Source organism: Myotis daubentonii, chromosome 8, assembly GCF_963259705.1.
Source record: "Myotis daubentonii chromosome 8, mMyoDau2.1, whole genome shotgun sequence".
Lineage (NCBI taxonomy): Eukaryota > Metazoa > Chordata > Mammalia > Chiroptera > Vespertilionidae > Myotis > Myotis daubentonii.
The window spans coordinates 14,195,933-14,212,925 of NC_081847.1; the positions used below are offsets into that span (position 1 = coordinate 14,195,933).

Sequence of the window (16,993 nt, forward strand, 5' to 3'; positions counted from 1 at the left end):
CACCTAAAATCCAGCCTCCCTTAGAGGGCTGGTAAGCCCTCAGTGATGGGACCCTACTTGTTTTAGATCAGCGGTTCTCAACCTGTGGGTCGCAACCCCTTTGGGGGTCGAACGACCCTTTCACAGGGGTCACCTAAAACCATCGGAAAACACATATATAATTACATATTGTTTTTGTGATTAATCACTATGCTTTAATTATGTTCAATTTGTAACAATGAAAACACATCCTGCATATCAGATATTTACATTATGATTCATAACAGTAGCAACATTACAGTTATGAAGTAGCAACGAAAATAATTTTATGGTTGGGGTTCACCACAACATGAGGAACTGTATTAAAGGGTCGTGTCATTAGGAAGGTTGAGAACCACTGTTTTAGATCCTGTCTCCAAGACCTCACCATGATCCATAGGTTTTTTTCGATTCTAACTAGTTAGTGTTCCCTGCAGATCTAGGTTGGATGCCTCCATGCTTTATCTGCTCACATGTCTCCTTGGACTGAAATTCTCTCACCACCTCCCCACAGTCCTTCTTGGCCAACTGTCTGGTTCTCCTCCTCAAAGTACAGTGCAGGAGCCCCATCCCCTCCTTTAGATGCTCTCAGGGCAGACTGGGAAGTCTATTACAACTCTCTGTTATGATAAAATTGCATTTTTGTATCTGCTTCCTAAACTGTATGCAGGTAAGCAGCATTTCTACTTTTGCTTTCAGCAAAAAACCTCAGACCTTAACAGAGTGGACACTTCACAGAGGCTTTTGAATGGAAGCCAAAGCCCTCTCCCAACTTTCTCAAAACTCTAGCATTGCCAGGGCTCACACCCTTCTCTTCCCCTTAACAGGTGCCATCAACTGCCTGAAGGTCTCCTTGTATAGCCTTTCCCACTCGAACCTCTCTCCACAGCCTGTCAATTCAATTGGTTTTCAGCTCCATGCATAGGGATTGCTACATCACTTTTTATTTTTCCATTTCTGAATTTCTCTTCTAAAACATCTCTCTCTTTTTCTCTCTTTCTCTTTCTCTCTCTCTCTCTCTGACTGGCTTATTTCACTTAGCATAATAGGCTCTGGGTCCTTCTATACCAGGGGTGGGCAAACTTTTTGACTCGAGAGCCACAATGGGTTCTTAAACTGGACCAGAGGGCTGGAACAAAAGCATGGATGGAGTGTTTGTGTGAACTAATATAAATTCAAAGTAAACATCATTACATAAAAGGGTGCGGTCTTTTTTTTCAATAGTTTTATTCATTTCAAATGGGCCGGATCCAGCCCGCGGGCCGTAGTTTGCCCATGGCTGTTCTATACTGTCCCAGAAGGTAAGATGTCCTACTTTTTTGAGGCTGAGTAGCATTCCATTGTGTAACTAGACCACAGCGTTTATCTACTCATCTACTGATGGGCACTTGGGCTGCTTCCAAACCTTGACTATTGTAAATAACACTGCAATGAACATGGGGTACATGTAGTCTTTTGAATTAGGGTTTTGGGTTTTTGGGATATATTCCCAGAAGTGGAATTGCTAAGTCATAAAGCAGTTCCATTTCTAATTATTTTAGGTCTCTCCTACTGTTTTCCACAGTGGCTGCACCAATCTGCATTCTCATCAATAGTGCATGAGGGTTGCCCTTTCTCTACATCCTCAGCAGCACTTGTTGTTTGTTAATTTACTGATGATAGCCATACTGACAAGCTTGAGGTGGTATCTTACCCGAGGATATTTTTCCATTGATTTTTAGAGAGAATGAAGGAGAGAGAGGAGGGGGAGAGAGAGAGAGAGAAACATCAAAGTGAGAGAGACACATCAATTGGTTGCCTCCTGCATTCGCCCTAACCCGGGCTGGGGATGAAGCCTGCAACTGAGGTATGTTCCCTTGACCAGGAATCAAACCTGTGACCCTTCAGGCCACAGTCCAACACTCTAACCACTGCGCAAAACCAGCCAGGGCTCATTGTGGTTTTAATTTGCATTTCTCTAATGATTAGTGGCCTTGAACATTTTGTCTATTGGCCATCTGTCTGTCCTTTTTGGAGAAGTGTCTATTCTGGTCCTTTGCCCATTTTTAAATGAGATTGTTTGTTTTCCTGGTGTTGAGTTGTGTAAGTTCTTTATATATTTTGGAAATTAATGTGTCATTGGCGAATATGTTCTCCCATACAATTTATTTCTCTTTCATTTTGTTGATGGTTTCCTTTGCTGTTTAAAAACTTTTTAGTTTGATGTAGTCCCATTTGCTTATTTTTTCATTTGTTTCCCTTGCCGGAGGTCATATGTCAGAAAAAAATATTGCTATGAAAATATCCAAGATTTTTTCATTTATATGTGGAATCAAATGTACAAAGTAAACTAACAAACAAAGGGAAGACAGACTCACGGATGCAGAGAGCAGTACGGTGATTGCCAGAGGGAAAGGGCAGTGAGGGGAGGTAGGAGAAAGTAAAGGGGGTGTAAATAGTGATGGAAGGAACTTGACTGGGGAGGGGGGGTAAACACACAATACAATATACAGATGATGCATTATAGAACCGTGTACTTTAAACCTGTATGATTTTTTAACCAATGTCACCACAATAAAAAAAGAACATTTCTCTCCATCTGCTTTTTTTACCTCCAGTCCTGATAATTCTGGTCTTATTGACCCATCAATCCCTCATTATTTCATTGGACTTCTACCTAGTCCGGGCCCCATGAGTGTGGGTCTGATTCTACTCCAAACCTCCTCTTTCTTGCTCTCTCCAGCCTCCACCAGAAAATCTGGCTCTTCTTTCTCTGCCACTCATGTCCTGGAGGAATGTCCTCTATCTTCAAGGCAGTGAAATTCCTTCCTTAAGCTGGGGCTTCTGCCTCTTCATTGGCAAATGCATGGCTTTTGTTCAGATCTGTGAACAAAAGAACCTCCCACTTGGGGCACTTCATCGAAGGAGAAGGGACAAGCTAAACCGGAGGTTGCTGTGCATGTTACACCACGTCAATGTGCATGTTTCTAAGAATGTAATCCGACCACCCTGACCTGCTCTCCAGTCTAATGAAGAAGTGACTCTTGCGATAATTTAACTTCCCTTCTCTTAAGGCTATCAATTCTACTACTCCTTCCAGCAGGTTTTAGTTCTACCAATGAGCCTTCAGTAGAAACGTTGGCATGCCAAATTAAGGAAACCACGCACGTGTGGCAGCAAAAATACTTCCCAAATTGTCACCACACACGCATTTCTAGCCTTTTGCTGCCCTAGCACCACATGTCCCTCTCACCTTGTTCACTTTGCCAATGACCCCTCTTTCCTGGGGGTGGGGTGTTAGCGGGAGTCCCCAAGTGACCTGCTGGTGCTGCCAACCTTTAAGTCCACCTGTAGCCCCATTGCCACAGCTATTACCTGAGGGCATTTCTGATGAGAATTCCTGCTGGTCTTGGTCATTTAGTCTCTCTCCACTCCTCCCATCTTCCGCAAACACTAGAGAGTTTAAGGGGCACCCAAAATGTTTCAGTTTCTCTGCATTTTATCACACTAGTTTCATTCCCTAATTTTTGCCAGGCTCTCGTGGATTCCCACCAAATCACCACATCCCATTCCCATCTGACCTCCAGATCCTGAAATTCCTCTTCCTCCTCCACATCATAGGAGAGGGTGTGGATTTTGATGTCATCAGCTGAGAGGTCAATGAACTTCCCATCGGGGTACTCCAGACTCTCTCTGGTGGGTGACCGGTCCTCAATGAAGGTGGTCTCGCAGCAGTCGGCAGCCACGCCATCCCCCCAGGAGCGCAGCATGCCCTCGGAGTAGAGGATGATGTTAGGGTGGTAGTGGGACTCCACCGACTGCTGCAGGGTGTTGGGGTCCAGCAACTGCTGGACCGGCTCACTCCTGCCGCTGTCCAGGGTGGCTGCTGCTGCACTGCCCAGCAGCCGGCAGTTCTGGTACTGGGGTGCTGGGTAAACGGACACCAGGCCATCTCTGCTCTCAGCCATGAAGTTCCTGGTGTTAATTAAGCCATTCCTCTTGCCAGCATCGGTGATCTTACTGTGCATCAGCATGTTCTTCTGTTCAACGATGCCGTCCATGGTGCTCCGCCTGCCCAGCGGGGTGTCGGGCTGTGGCTGCAGGGCTGGGCTTCAGGGTCACACTTGCCTCATGGAACCCATTTCTCCTGGAGGAGACGAAAACAGAGATGAGACAAGGAAATCACACCTGAAAAAGAGCTCATCACCCAGACCCTTGTTCTCTCAGGTATACCAGTCAGCCAGTACGCACCATGGCTAGGAAAGGGAGATGGGAGTCCAGCCCTACCGACTCTGCCAATTTTATATTTTTAAGATTTTTTAATTGGCCTTTTTTTAGAGAGAGAGAAAGGGAGAGGGAGAGAAAAACATTGATGTGAGAGCGAAGCATTGATTAGCAGCCTCTTGCATGCCCCTAGCTGCCTCCTGCACACCACCTACGAGGGATTGAGCCCTGAACCCAGGCATGTGCCCTGACTGAGAATCGAACCAGAAACTTTTCAGTCCACTGGACGAGGCCCAACCAACCGAGCTACATGGGCGAGGGCATCTGATCCTCCAATTTTAAAAAGGCTTTATGAGAGCAGCCGGCCAGAGAAAAGCAGAAACTGATTATCTGCATCTCTGTAAAGTCTGTTCCCAAAAAGGACTCTGCAGAAATTGGAATCACTGCAGCTCTAGAGAAACCTGTGACGGGCAGCACTCATCCCGAATCTCACAGGGAAACCCAATCACATTAGCATCAGACTGGTCCTCGGGAGAACAAGGCTGCACATCTGTAATAGAGCTGGACTCTCCCAGGTCCATGGCTACTCATTCCAGCAAGCAACACACACCCAAAGAAGAAAGGGTTTAGATAACATCCCACACAGATTAGAAAATAAATGACAAGATCATACCATTGTACTGTAGATGGACAAAATTCCCCAACTGAGGAAATACATGTATATTCTGGGGTAGGTATTAGAATTAGCTCAACACACCTGCCTACTGGCCTTCCAGCATAGTCCCGGGAATCAGCCAAGAAATTTCTTTGCCTTAATGGTGCTCAACTTAGAAAAATATCTATATATTAGGGACAAAATTAAGAAGTCCTCCAAATTGTTTCTCCCTAGATTCTGTTTCTTTCTAGGATTTCAAATGTTAAAAAAATAAAAGAAAAAACAAGCTTGAGGTTTTTGGAGCTAAAGAATGAATTTCCTCAGGTTTTTCATCTTTGCAAGTTAACTATTATTCAGGAAAATATTCTGTCTTGTGGGGTTAGGGTGCTCCGGGTTTCTATGAGATTCAAGCACTTTCTTACATTATAACTGTTTTACTTGGTGGTAGTTATCGGAAGTTACAATTTCAGACTGACTAAAGGAGAAGAGATAGAGAGGACACCTTGGTGACTAACTGGGAAATATTTTAATAGAGTTGACAAATGACTAGTCGAACTACAGTATATGCGCTGAGAGATTGGTCCTATTATTAGTGTTACACTGTGTCAAACTTAAGAGACGTCAGAAACATACTTCCACCTCTGCTTACACAGCACAGAGTGGTTCGCTCAAATTTAAATATTTGAACAAGATGCCGTGAGCATCTGCAACAAGCAAGGCACACCATGTGTTTGAGCATCACCTCTGTGCTTGATCATCTTCCAACCTGGCATCATATGCTTATTGAGGTATTTCTGGTCCAAACACTACAAGCCAGATGAGGGGCCCAGCATTGAGATCAACCCAGTGGCTTCTCTATTTTCTTAACTTTGTTAATCTTCCTCCTTCCACAGAGAAGCCACTGGGTTGATCTCAAGGCCGGGCCCCTCATCTGGCTTGTGATCTGCAGGATGTACTATCAAGACTAGAATAATTTTCTTGAAGTCGGTTCATTCTCAGACTTAGCTCCTTCTACCCAGATCCACTGTAAGCATCTTACAAAAGATATGCGGTTCAAATCTCACCTCCTCAATGAAACCACATGCTCTTGCTCAGCCAGACTAACCTCTTCCTTTTCTGTGCCATGTTTCTCTTACAGTTCCTGTTGCATCCTTCTCTGCCAACACAGCATCTACTACTGTCAGCCTCCTCCTCCAGCCCAGGAGCTCCATAAACCAAAGAACCAGTGTTACCTTTCCCCTTTCTAGTGCCCATTATGCAGCAGGCCCTCAGTGAAAGTGTTGACATAAACAGTATCGTCTTTTATGATACCCATAATCCCTACTTAGTGATCTCCTTGCGCTGCACAAGCCCCAGATGTGAAAAAAGTACCTCGAGGCAGGCACAGCTTAGGTCTCTCTATAGTTCGCTGCCCAAAGTGCCCAGTGAGAACTGGCAGCATCAGCACCCCCTGGCAGCTTGTTAGAAATGCAGAATCCTGAGCACGCCCTGGAACTACTGAATCAGAACCTGCATTTTCACATGAGAACAAGCGATTCGTCTTCATGTTAAAGTCGAAGGGCACCACGCTAGGGTGGAAAGAGCAAGTTTGTCCTGTTGGACAAGTTGACTCGAATTTACAACAGATTATTTACTATATTTTTAAAGTATTAAATAAACGTATCAAGCAATTGCATTCTTAAATAAGTATTTTCTTCGTGAAGTGAGGTTTTCCAGCTTTGAGTATTATAAATTATGATTAGATCTGAAAGAAAGGGGCTAGAGTTAGTGGGATTTTATTTTTGTCCCTGCATCATGCGTCAGTATCTCTTTTAACACACACTGGCTTGTCGTATATAGACTTCAACTGCATAATTCCTCTTAACCCAATTCTTCTATGTTTCCTTCTATGCACTCCTCCCTCATAAGCTTTTCTTCAAGCCCCAGCTTAGCAGTTCAGGGATATAGTGGAGAGAGAATGCCCCCAATGCTGCCACCGGCTGGGTGATCTACCAGCCTCCTCACCATTGCCCTCTGGGGCCGTACCCAGTGACTGTGTTGTTCTTCTAAGGCTCTTCACAACAGATATATCATCATAAAATATGATTGGTTATACTATATGACAAATAACACTTTGTTTATTTTGTATTTTTCCCCTCAGCCATTGATACTCAGAACCAGTGGCTGTGATGAGGAAACCCTCTCACTTGGTCCTTTATTTCTGCTTGAACAGCTCTGCTATGTCTAGGATGCTGCCTTGTGTTGACAAAACGCTTTCTAGGCTGCAATCACAGCTAAGCTCCTGATCCCATCCTCGGGGTGTGGCTTTGGCATCTGTTCGTGTGAGTCTGGCAGAGGAAGCTGACTGAGTGCATCGCCAGCCAATCACACTCCGCCTGATGCTTTCCCAGTGCTGGCAGTGGGGAGAGGAGAGGTGAAAAGGGGCCTCCTTGTCCCTGAGTGTGATCCCCCATTACTTCTTCTTCTTGTATTCTTGTTCAAGGAACCCTCCTGCCCACAAGTTTGGGTGAAAATGGGACAGGTGCCCTGCAATAATAAGCTATTGATAAATACATATTTCCATAGTCTCTATCAGAAACTGACTATGCATGGGAGAAAACAAAAGGACAGAAAGTAGGTATGTAACATCTGCACACATTTTATATTGCATAGAAACACATTTTTCTTTGCTTTGAGACTGTCACTACACACACACACACACACACACACACACACACACACACACACTCTAGAGGCCCAGTGCACGAATTCGTGCACCCGTGGGGTCCCTCAGCCTGGCCTGCAGTATCGGGCCGAAACTGGCTCTCTGACATCCTCTAAAAGGTCCCAGATTGAGAGAGGGTGCAGGCCAGGCTGAGGGACCCCACCAGTGCACAATCAGGGCCAGGGAGGGACACAGGAGGTTGGCCAGCGGGAGGGACCATGGGAGGGCTCGAGGGCGTGTCTGGCCCTCTCACTCAGTCCCGATTGGCCAGACCCCAGCAGCAAGCTAACCTACCGGTCAGAGCATCTGCCCCCTGGTGGTCAGTGCACATCATAGCAAGCAGTTGAGCGGCCTTTGCATATCATTAGCATATTACACTTTGATTGGTTGAATGGCCAACTGGACGACCGGACACTTAGCATATTAGGCTTTTATTATATAGGATGGCACTACACTGAGAGTCAGGAAACCAGGGATTTAGCCTTCGTTTTGCTACTACGTGTCTGTATGATCTTGGGAAAGTTGTTTATGAAAATGGAATTATTTTTTTAATATGTTTTTACTGATTTCAGGGAGGAAGGGAGAGGGAGAGAGAGAGAGAAACATCAATGATGACAGAGAATCATTGATTGGCTGCCTCCTGCATGCCCCACACTGGGTGAAAATGTAATTATTAATAAAGCAGTTGAGCAAGAGCTTTAAGGTCCTAGCAGCTCTGTGATTGGTAGGTCCTAGGCACAAGTCTTAAGGTTTTACCGACTTAAGATATCGCTTTCACTACCAGGTGGTGAAAATCTCATATTGTTCACAATAGTCTAGGTTTCAGTTCAATAAAATGTGTACTTATCAATAGCTTATTATTGCAAGGCACTATGCTAGGTGCTTCCTAGAAATAATAAGGTGAGTTCCTAATATTAAAAATTGAATCAATGCAAAAAAGCAATATTAAACCACTGTAATAGTAGTTAAACATGAACATATCACAAAGACATGCCAATGTGAAACTGAAATCTAGTATTTCAAAATGAGCTAAAGGGAATTGAAAAAAATGTAAAAACTGGGAGGGAACAACACAAATCAGAATTGGGAAAGAATCAAAAGCAATGTAATTTGTGAATAGAAAAAGATGTGAACAGAATTCAGGAATTAGAAATAAAAGAAAGTAATTTCAGAAATCAAGGCTAGACCAGGAAGGACAGAAGAGTGAAAAAACACAGTGGATCATACCTTAAAATAAGTAGGACATGGAAAATAGAAAGCTGCCTTACATTTTTAAAAATGAATACTTAAATTCATTTGAAATTCTAGAGTAGACAAAAGTGTTGTGATGTGAAAGCCATCAAAATACTGACTCAGGAGAGAAGGACTATTTTGAGGGAAGAGCAAGAGGGAATTTTCCGAGGTGATGCAGATATTCTTTATCTTGGGAGAACCGAGGTTATGTAGACATATGCATTTACCAAAACTAATCAAATTCTAACACTAAATATGTATGCATTTAGAGTGCTAAAATATTTTGAAAAAAGCGATAAATATAGAATAAAGACAAAGAAAGCACAATCCTATCTAATAAAACAGAAAAATGGTAATTAGCGTACGACGATACTCTTTTCATTGGCTAATCAGGGCTATATGCAAATTAACTGCCAACAAGATGGTGGTTAATTTGCATATGTAGGCACAATGCAGGGAGGCGAAAGGGAAAGCAGGAAGAAGCCCCCTGCCACTGACAATGATCAGAAACCCAGGGGCCGCCTTTGCCCTGCCTCCCAGCCATGATCGGAGAATCAGGTGCCTTTGCCGCCCTGGCCAGTGATAGCAGGAAGTAGGGGTGGAGCTGGGCACGGTCGAAGCTGGCAGTCCCGGGAGCTAGGGGTCCCTTGCCTGGGCCTAAAGCGAAGCCCACGATCGCGGGGCCGCTGCAGCTGCGGGTCCCCGCTGCCCAGGCCGGACGCCTAGGCCAGAGGCGTTAGGCCTGGGCAGGGGTGGAGCCTGCAACCGCGGGGAGCTGGGGGTCCCCTGCCCAGGCCTGAGACACCTCTGCTGGAGGCTTCAGGCCTGGTCAAGGGGCCGATCCGGTGATTGGTGATCGGAGGGTGATGAGGGTCAACTCCTCTGGCCGAGGCATCAGGCCTGGGCGGGGGGCGGAGCCGGGGATTGGGGGGATATGATGGTCCCCTTGCCCAGGCCTGAAGCCTGGGTCAGAGGCGTCAGGCTTGGGCGGGGGGTGGAGCAAGCAATCAGAGGGAGATGGGGGTCCCCTGCCCAGGCATGATTCCTGGGCCAGAGGCCTCAGGCCTGGGCGGGGGCCAGAGCCAGTGATCAGGGGGAGATGGGGGTGCCCTGTCCAAGCCTGACACCTCTGGCAGAGGCGTCAGGCCTGGGCAAGGGGCCGATCCTGCGATTGGAGGGTGATGAGGGTCAACGCCTGAGGGCTCCCAGTATGTGAGAGGGGGCAGGCTGGGCTGAGGGACACTCCCCCCCACACACACACCCAGTGCATGAATTTCATGCACCGGGCCCCTAGTATGCACATAAAAGGAGAACTTAAAGAAGAAAATAACGAATGGATTAGAACAAGTATTAAAACGATGATTTCTATAAAGCTTCCTGGATATTCATGGTGAAAGGGTACAATAATTACCTGGAAAAACCGACTCAGTATGACCAACCAAAATATCAATTATAGTAAATCTGCTAAACTTTAAAGAAAAACAAACAAACATAAAAACAAAAACACCCCACTTTGGTTATTTGGGGTTGGGGGGACCCCAAAAAAACTTGTGTCACTAAAAAAGGTAAGAAAATCAGATTGTTATCAGACTTGTAAACAAAAAAGCTTTATAACAAGCCAATAAAGTAAAGTACTGAAGAGACCCAAGGCATTAAAGTGTGAGTCAAGTTTTTATATCTAGTCAAAATGAACTTCAAGGCTATATGTAAGATGATGTGAAAGAACTGAAGGAATATTATTCACATGCGGATTTCCTGTGGAATCTAAATGAATATAAAGTACAATCAAAATGACCAGAGAGATATTACATAGGACAGGTGGTTTTCAATGCCTACGAGTATGACAAAAAGAAAGAAAATGGACATTATATTATGCCTTCTTATGGAAATTCATGCCATCACCTATGAAATCTTCCTGCCAAAGAAAACAAAACAAAATACAACTTTGTTTTAATCAAATATTTTATATAACTATCAATTATAGGAAATTCAGAGGAAAGAGGAACATGTCAAGTGACATCATGGGTGTATGCAACCAAGTAAATTCCAGAATGTGGAGAACTCTACAGGAAAAATAACCCAGACATTGTGAGGATTAAGAAACAAAGTGAGAGAGAGAGAATCTACAGTTTAAATAGATGTAGAAGACATAGTAATTATATGCATGTGTGTGTATATAGAGGTATATCTTATTTGAATCTAATTCAAACAAATGAACTGAGATTTTTCATATGGATATAGGTTTGTACATGTACATACATATACATTCATATATATGTACACACAAACACATATACATACATATTTATACAGAAATGTCTCTAGATTTATACATATATCCTTATACATTTCTATATTAAGACACTGAGGAAATGAGATTGTTGGTGGATAGCTGATGACACTAATAAATAAGTTCCTGTAATTTATTTAGATATTGTTAATTTTGAGGGTATATGATGAGAATTAAAAGAAGAACTACCTATTTTAAGAGTTTCATATTAAAGTGTTTACAGATAAAAACATGATACAATATCTGGATTTGTTTAAAAATCATCTGGATAAGGAGGGGGAGTGGGTAGGTAACAGAGAAAACAAGATTGGCCTTGGGTTGATAATCAGTCAAGTTGGTATCTTGGGTCTATTATGTAATTCTCTTTATTTTCATGTCTGCTTACAATTTTCTATAATAAAGTACTTTTAAAAAATCAACAGGTGTAGATGTGTAAGAAAAACATTCCAGGCAGAGGGAATATCATGAAACAAAGGCAAAGAGGCAGGGACATTGCAGGTTGCATTTAGGGAAATTCTAGGGGTAGGGAGCTGTGAGATAAAGTTGACGGAGGGGAGAAGCCTTACTTGGAGGGTCTTGAAGCCAATTACAGATACAACATTTACTTTAGTAATGGGGATGTTGAAGAAAGGCTCCTTGAGTGGAATGTGATACTCATAGGTGGGTTTTTGGACAGTGCGGGGAAAGGAAGCACAGTAAACACTAGTGACCTGGCGCAATGAGGAACAGTGTACTCCTCTAATGCTCAGCTGGGTGCCCTGTAGGAACCTGTAGGGCAGTGGTTCTGAACTTTCTGGCCCTTTAAATACAGTTCCTCATGTTGTGACCCAACCATAAAATTATTTTCGTTGCTACTTCATAACTGTAATGTTGCTACTGTTATGAATCGTAATGTAAATATCTGATATGCAGGATGGTCTTAGGCGACCCCTGCGAAAGGGTCATTCGACCACCAAAGGGGTTGCGACCCACAGGTTGAGAACCGCTGCGTTAGCGTGACATGAACTAACAAAGCACTAGTTATGATTCCTTTGTTTTATATATTTCATCTCTGACAAATGCATCATAAAGAGGCAATCTGAGTGGCCACGTCAGTGGCTGGAAGAGTACCCCCAATGCTTTTGACACCAGATAACAGAGGCCTTCCCTGGGGACAATGGTGCCTGGACACCCTTCTGGAAAGCACTGCTTCCACAGTGAGTGCTTCCCCTTTAAATGATGGGTCCTGCAGGAGCAGGCAGGAGGTGACGAACTCAGGTGCACTGCCTGTCCCTCACTCAGTCATCTCAAGTACAACCACTCTTCCAGGCTGTGCGTGGTTCTCACTTTCCAGAAGACTGTGTTCTGTTTGGATCACCTGGGTGTGAATTATACACTGGGTTTCTAACACTGAGGTGGCTGTGTGGACTGAGGCCATCTCCAAAATGCCGAGGAAGAACTCCTGGCCAGGTGCATAGTACTCACAGCACAGCCCCCGTGACCTGGGCACACTGGGCTGGATCCTCTGAGAGGTAGGGCAGCTGGTGGCCTTGCTAGCTTGGGACTCGCCAAGTCTCACAAGTTGAGCACTAACTGCAGCTTATTCACAGAGAGCCTGAGGTTCTCTGATTTGGAGGCAGAGCAGGGGGCTTGTCCAGAAGGAGGTAAAGGAACAACAGCTGATCCTGACTACTGGAGCTACTCTGGTCAAAGAGATGAGGATGTACTTGAATCTGTTTGTGAATAATTCATGGGAAAAATATTATAAACAGCTCCCAAGGTTGAGGAGCCATCCAAGAAGAGAAAAGCAACCAAAATAGGTAACAATGAAGAGTAGAGTGGTGTTGATAGGACAGTGGGGAGCAGGGCTGAGAATAGGGTTCTTGGTGCCCCCACCATTCTTGTTGCTTTTAGGTTGGAATTTGATTCTTGTTGCTTCTGATGTCATTAAGCCTAATTTAGAAACTACTCTCCAGAAGAAGAAAGAAAGAAAAAGAAATCTCTCTCCAAACAGCTTATCTCTTCAATCCTGTTCTACCAGGAATCGTATTTTTTGAATATGACAGAATTAAACATGGACCTATCCATGTAGAAATCAGGGTTATATATTACAAGCTGCATTTTTCTCAGACTTGTCTCTAATATTTAATAGACGCTTTGCTCTGAGAAAATAAACTAGAAAAATACTCAAAAGGAAGTTTTGGGAACCAGTGTTGTAAGTGTAATAATTCCCAGACAAAGGCATAAACCAAGTAAAGACAAATGAAAGTACTAAAACCTTTTCATATTAGTTTTCCTTTTTTTTCTGAGCCTGTGTACAATTCTAGATTTTACAAAAATCTCTCCTGCTCCCCGCAAATCGCTCATTTCCCCTCTCCCCATACCCCTCCCACTGGAAGACTTAAAGGTCTGCACTGTTGGGCTTAAGATTTGTGTGTGTGTGAAGTGGAAATAATTTTACAAAGTGGTATCTAATATCTGTACCTGTGTGTCTGATTAAAAGCTTCATTTGCCAAGTTTTATGCAGTAACAGTCACATTTAACACAAAACCTTCAGAGCAGTTTCTCCAATTAGAAACAGAATAGAGCAAACTAGGCAACTGATGAGGAAAATTAAACGAGTTAGCAGATTAGTTTAGCCTGGATGCTTGGGACGTGTGACAGGTTAGATTGCTCCTAACCTGTTTAATCCTTTCTTAACTCATTTAAGTGGAGCATTAGGAGGGCACTAGGTGCTGGATCCTCCATAAACCCCAACACTTTCAGAAGCCATTTGTGTAGGCGGCAATACTTCCCTCCTGGGAAGCAAACGATATACTGTATGTACTTCTGCCCAAATCCGAATGTTGAGAAAAAAGCTACTAGCAAACCCTCATTAAAACAATCTAAATTTGCCTTTAGCACTAACAAGTAGAAGAGCCTGTGATTTGGCAATGGAGATAGTAAATGAAGCATTAAGAACCAGATCAGCTATTATTATTTAACATTTAAATAGCACATTACAATTGCAAAATGCTGCATCCGGAAACTTATCACTGTTGGTGGCCTGGTCACAAAGCCAACCAACACTTACGCTAAGTGAGCAAGCCGTTGTCATAGCTCCTCCAGAAATTCTAAATCGGATTCATCAAAGGTCAGAGGAGTGCAGAAAAAGTGCTGTGGTACTGGAAATGAGAAAACCTAAGTTATTAGAACCATTGCTGCCTGTGCAAGTTGTAGTAACTTCTTTTAGCTTTGAGTCTCCATCTCTGTTTTAAGGAAGATGCTGTAAGAGGAAGCTTCTTTTTTTTTTTCTCATTGATTTCCCAGAGGGAGAGGGAGAGTTAGAAACATCAATGATGAGACTCATCAATCAGCTGCCTCCTGCATGCCCCTTACTGGGGATCAAGCCTGCAACCATGGCATATGCCCTGTCAGGGAATCAAACTGTGACCTCCTGGTTCATGGGTCGATGCTCAACCACTGAGCCACACTGGCCGGGTGAGGAAGTTTCTAGGCCCATATAGAATCTCCATGTTCACCTTTACCAGTTCTGTCACTTTCATTACCTTTACAACCATCACCGCTACCAACATCATAATCACCACCACTACCTTCAGCACCTTCACCACCACCGTTATTCCCACCACTAGCACCACAACCAGGAACTGGCAAACAATAGTTCACAGGACAAATCTAACTCAAAACCTGCATTTGTATAGCCCGCAAGCTAAACATGCTATTTAAGTGGTTGAAGAAGAGAAGTATATTCCAAGACACATGAAAATAAGAAATTCAAATGTCAGTGTCCATAGATAAAGTTTTATTGAACCACGCCCATATCGATTCCTTCACATATGCCTATGGCGATTCTGCACTATAAGGGCAGAGTTGAATAGTTGTGGCAGAGGTCATATGGTCCGTAAAATAGTTGTTATCTGTACCTTCACAGATAAAAATAACTAATTCATGACCACGAACCCTTCCATACCATCACCACCATCACCACCACCACCATTGTACCACCACCGCTACTAATGACACCACGACCATCAGAACAAGTACTGCCTCCACTACCACTGCCATCAACAGCAATGACACCACACTCCCACCCACGCACACCACTCCACGGCTCAGAGATGTGGAGGCTTCACATGCAGCTGAAGAATTCAGTGAGGAGACCATTAATGTGGACACAGACTCTAACAAAAGTCTTCCACCACTGAGTGAGACAGAAAGCCTGGAAAGTATCCTTGTCTCTAAAAGTCCTGTGGGTAACCTGTTATTTTAGGAGTGTGCTGGGGTGACTTCATCTCAGAATTTCTAATTATAAGCCTGGACTCACACACACGTCACTTGAACAACACAGTTGAATGCTTAGTGCAGAGTGTTTTGGGCTGGGAATCCCCCAGCCCTAATTCTTACCAGAAGCAAATACAAAACCTTTCTGGCCTCAGGCTATTTCCATAGATAATGACATAAAAAATGTGAGTGTGGAATTAAACATTTTAGGAAATAAGCCACCAAGTTAGGTAAAAAAAATGACTGAAGATACTGACATTATCAAATATAAAGGTTATAAAATAAACATGCAGAATATTTTTTAAAAGGAAGAACTTAGAAGTCAGAAATAAACAAAATACATTTGTGAAATTAAAACCTCAATGCATAAACTGTCATTTCTGGCATTAAAGTTGACTAGATGCTCTGATGGATTCTTTTACTAGAAAATAAGATTATAGATCAGAGCACACTTTTAGACATTGCTGGTGATGGAGGAAAATTGTCAAAGATTACCACCATCCCATACAAAGATTACTGGAAAAGGTAGAGTTGCATTGATTTAGAATGCCAACAGTAACAATGGCAGTTAGTTAGACAGCCTTGGTAGAGACACAAGATTAAGAAGTTGAGACTGAATCCTTATTTTCTGCTAAGATTCTTTAGGAAAATGATCTCAAATTTAGGCACGCTTTAGAATCACCTAGAGGGCTTGCTAAAATGTGGATTGCTAGGCTTATCCAGCAGAGTTTCTTTTTTCATTCATTTGTGTTAAGTCATATGGTATTTATCTTTCTCCGTATCACTTATTTCACTTAGCAGAATACCCTCTAGGTCCATCTGAATTGTTGTAAATGGCAAGATTTCATTCTTATTTGTTGCTAAATAATATTCCAATGTTCTTTATCCATTCATATATCAATGAATACCTCCGTTGTTTCCATATCTTGGCTATTATAAATAACTAGAGGCCTGGTGCACAAAATTCATGCACTGAGGAGGGCGGGGGAATGTCCCTCAGCCCAGCCTGCTCCCTCTCCAATCTGGGACCCTTTGGGGTATGTCTGACTGCTGGTTTAGGCCCGATTCCACAGGATCGAGCCTAAACTGGCAGTCAGAAATTCCTCTCACAATCTGGGACTGCTGGCTCCCAACCGCTCACCTGCCTGCCTGCCTGATTGCCCCTAACCGCGTCTGCCTGACATCTTGATCACCCCCTAACCATTCCTCTGCCAGCCTGATCAATGCCTAACTGCTCCCCTGCCAGCCCAATCGCCCCCAGCTGCCCTCCCCTGCCAGCCCGATTGCCCCAACTGCCCTCCCCTGCAGGCCTGGCCACCCCCAACTGCCCTCCCCTGCTGGCCTGGTTGCCCCTAACTGGTCGCCCCTACTGGCCTTATTGCCCACAACTGCTCTCCCCTGCTGGCCATCTTGTGACCACAAGGGGGTGGCCATCTTGTGTGAGGGTGTGATGGTCAGTTTGCATATTACCTCTTTATTATATAGGATGCTTCAATGAGCATAGAGGTGACATAACTTTTTGAATTAGTGTTTTTGTTTTCTTCATATAAATACCCAGAGATTGTATTGCTGGGTTGAAAGTAGCTCTATTTTTGTTATTTTTTTTCACATATTTGAAATTTATAGGCAG

At 43.7% G+C, this 16,993-nt stretch overlaps 1 protein-coding gene across 4 annotated transcripts in view; it reads right to left on the minus strand.

Moving 5' to 3' along the window:
• The window catches only part of SYNDIG1 (synapse differentiation inducing 1), a 131,824-nt gene that overhangs the window by 67,443 nt on the left and 47,388 nt on the right, over positions 1 to 16,993 (minus strand). For 3 of the 4 annotated variants that reach the window (XM_059705383.1, XM_059705382.1, XM_059705385.1), the window contains exon 2: positions 3,579 to 4,144. In XM_059705383.1, the coding sequence (XP_059561366.1) occupies positions 3,579 to 4,058 (480 nt within the window). In that variant the 5' untranslated portion in view covers positions 4,059 to 4,144. Of the gene's footprint in view, positions 1 to 3,578; positions 4,145 to 5,940; positions 6,064 to 16,993 lie in introns of those variants that run through there. The other variant, XM_059705384.1, reaches the window with a different exon arrangement.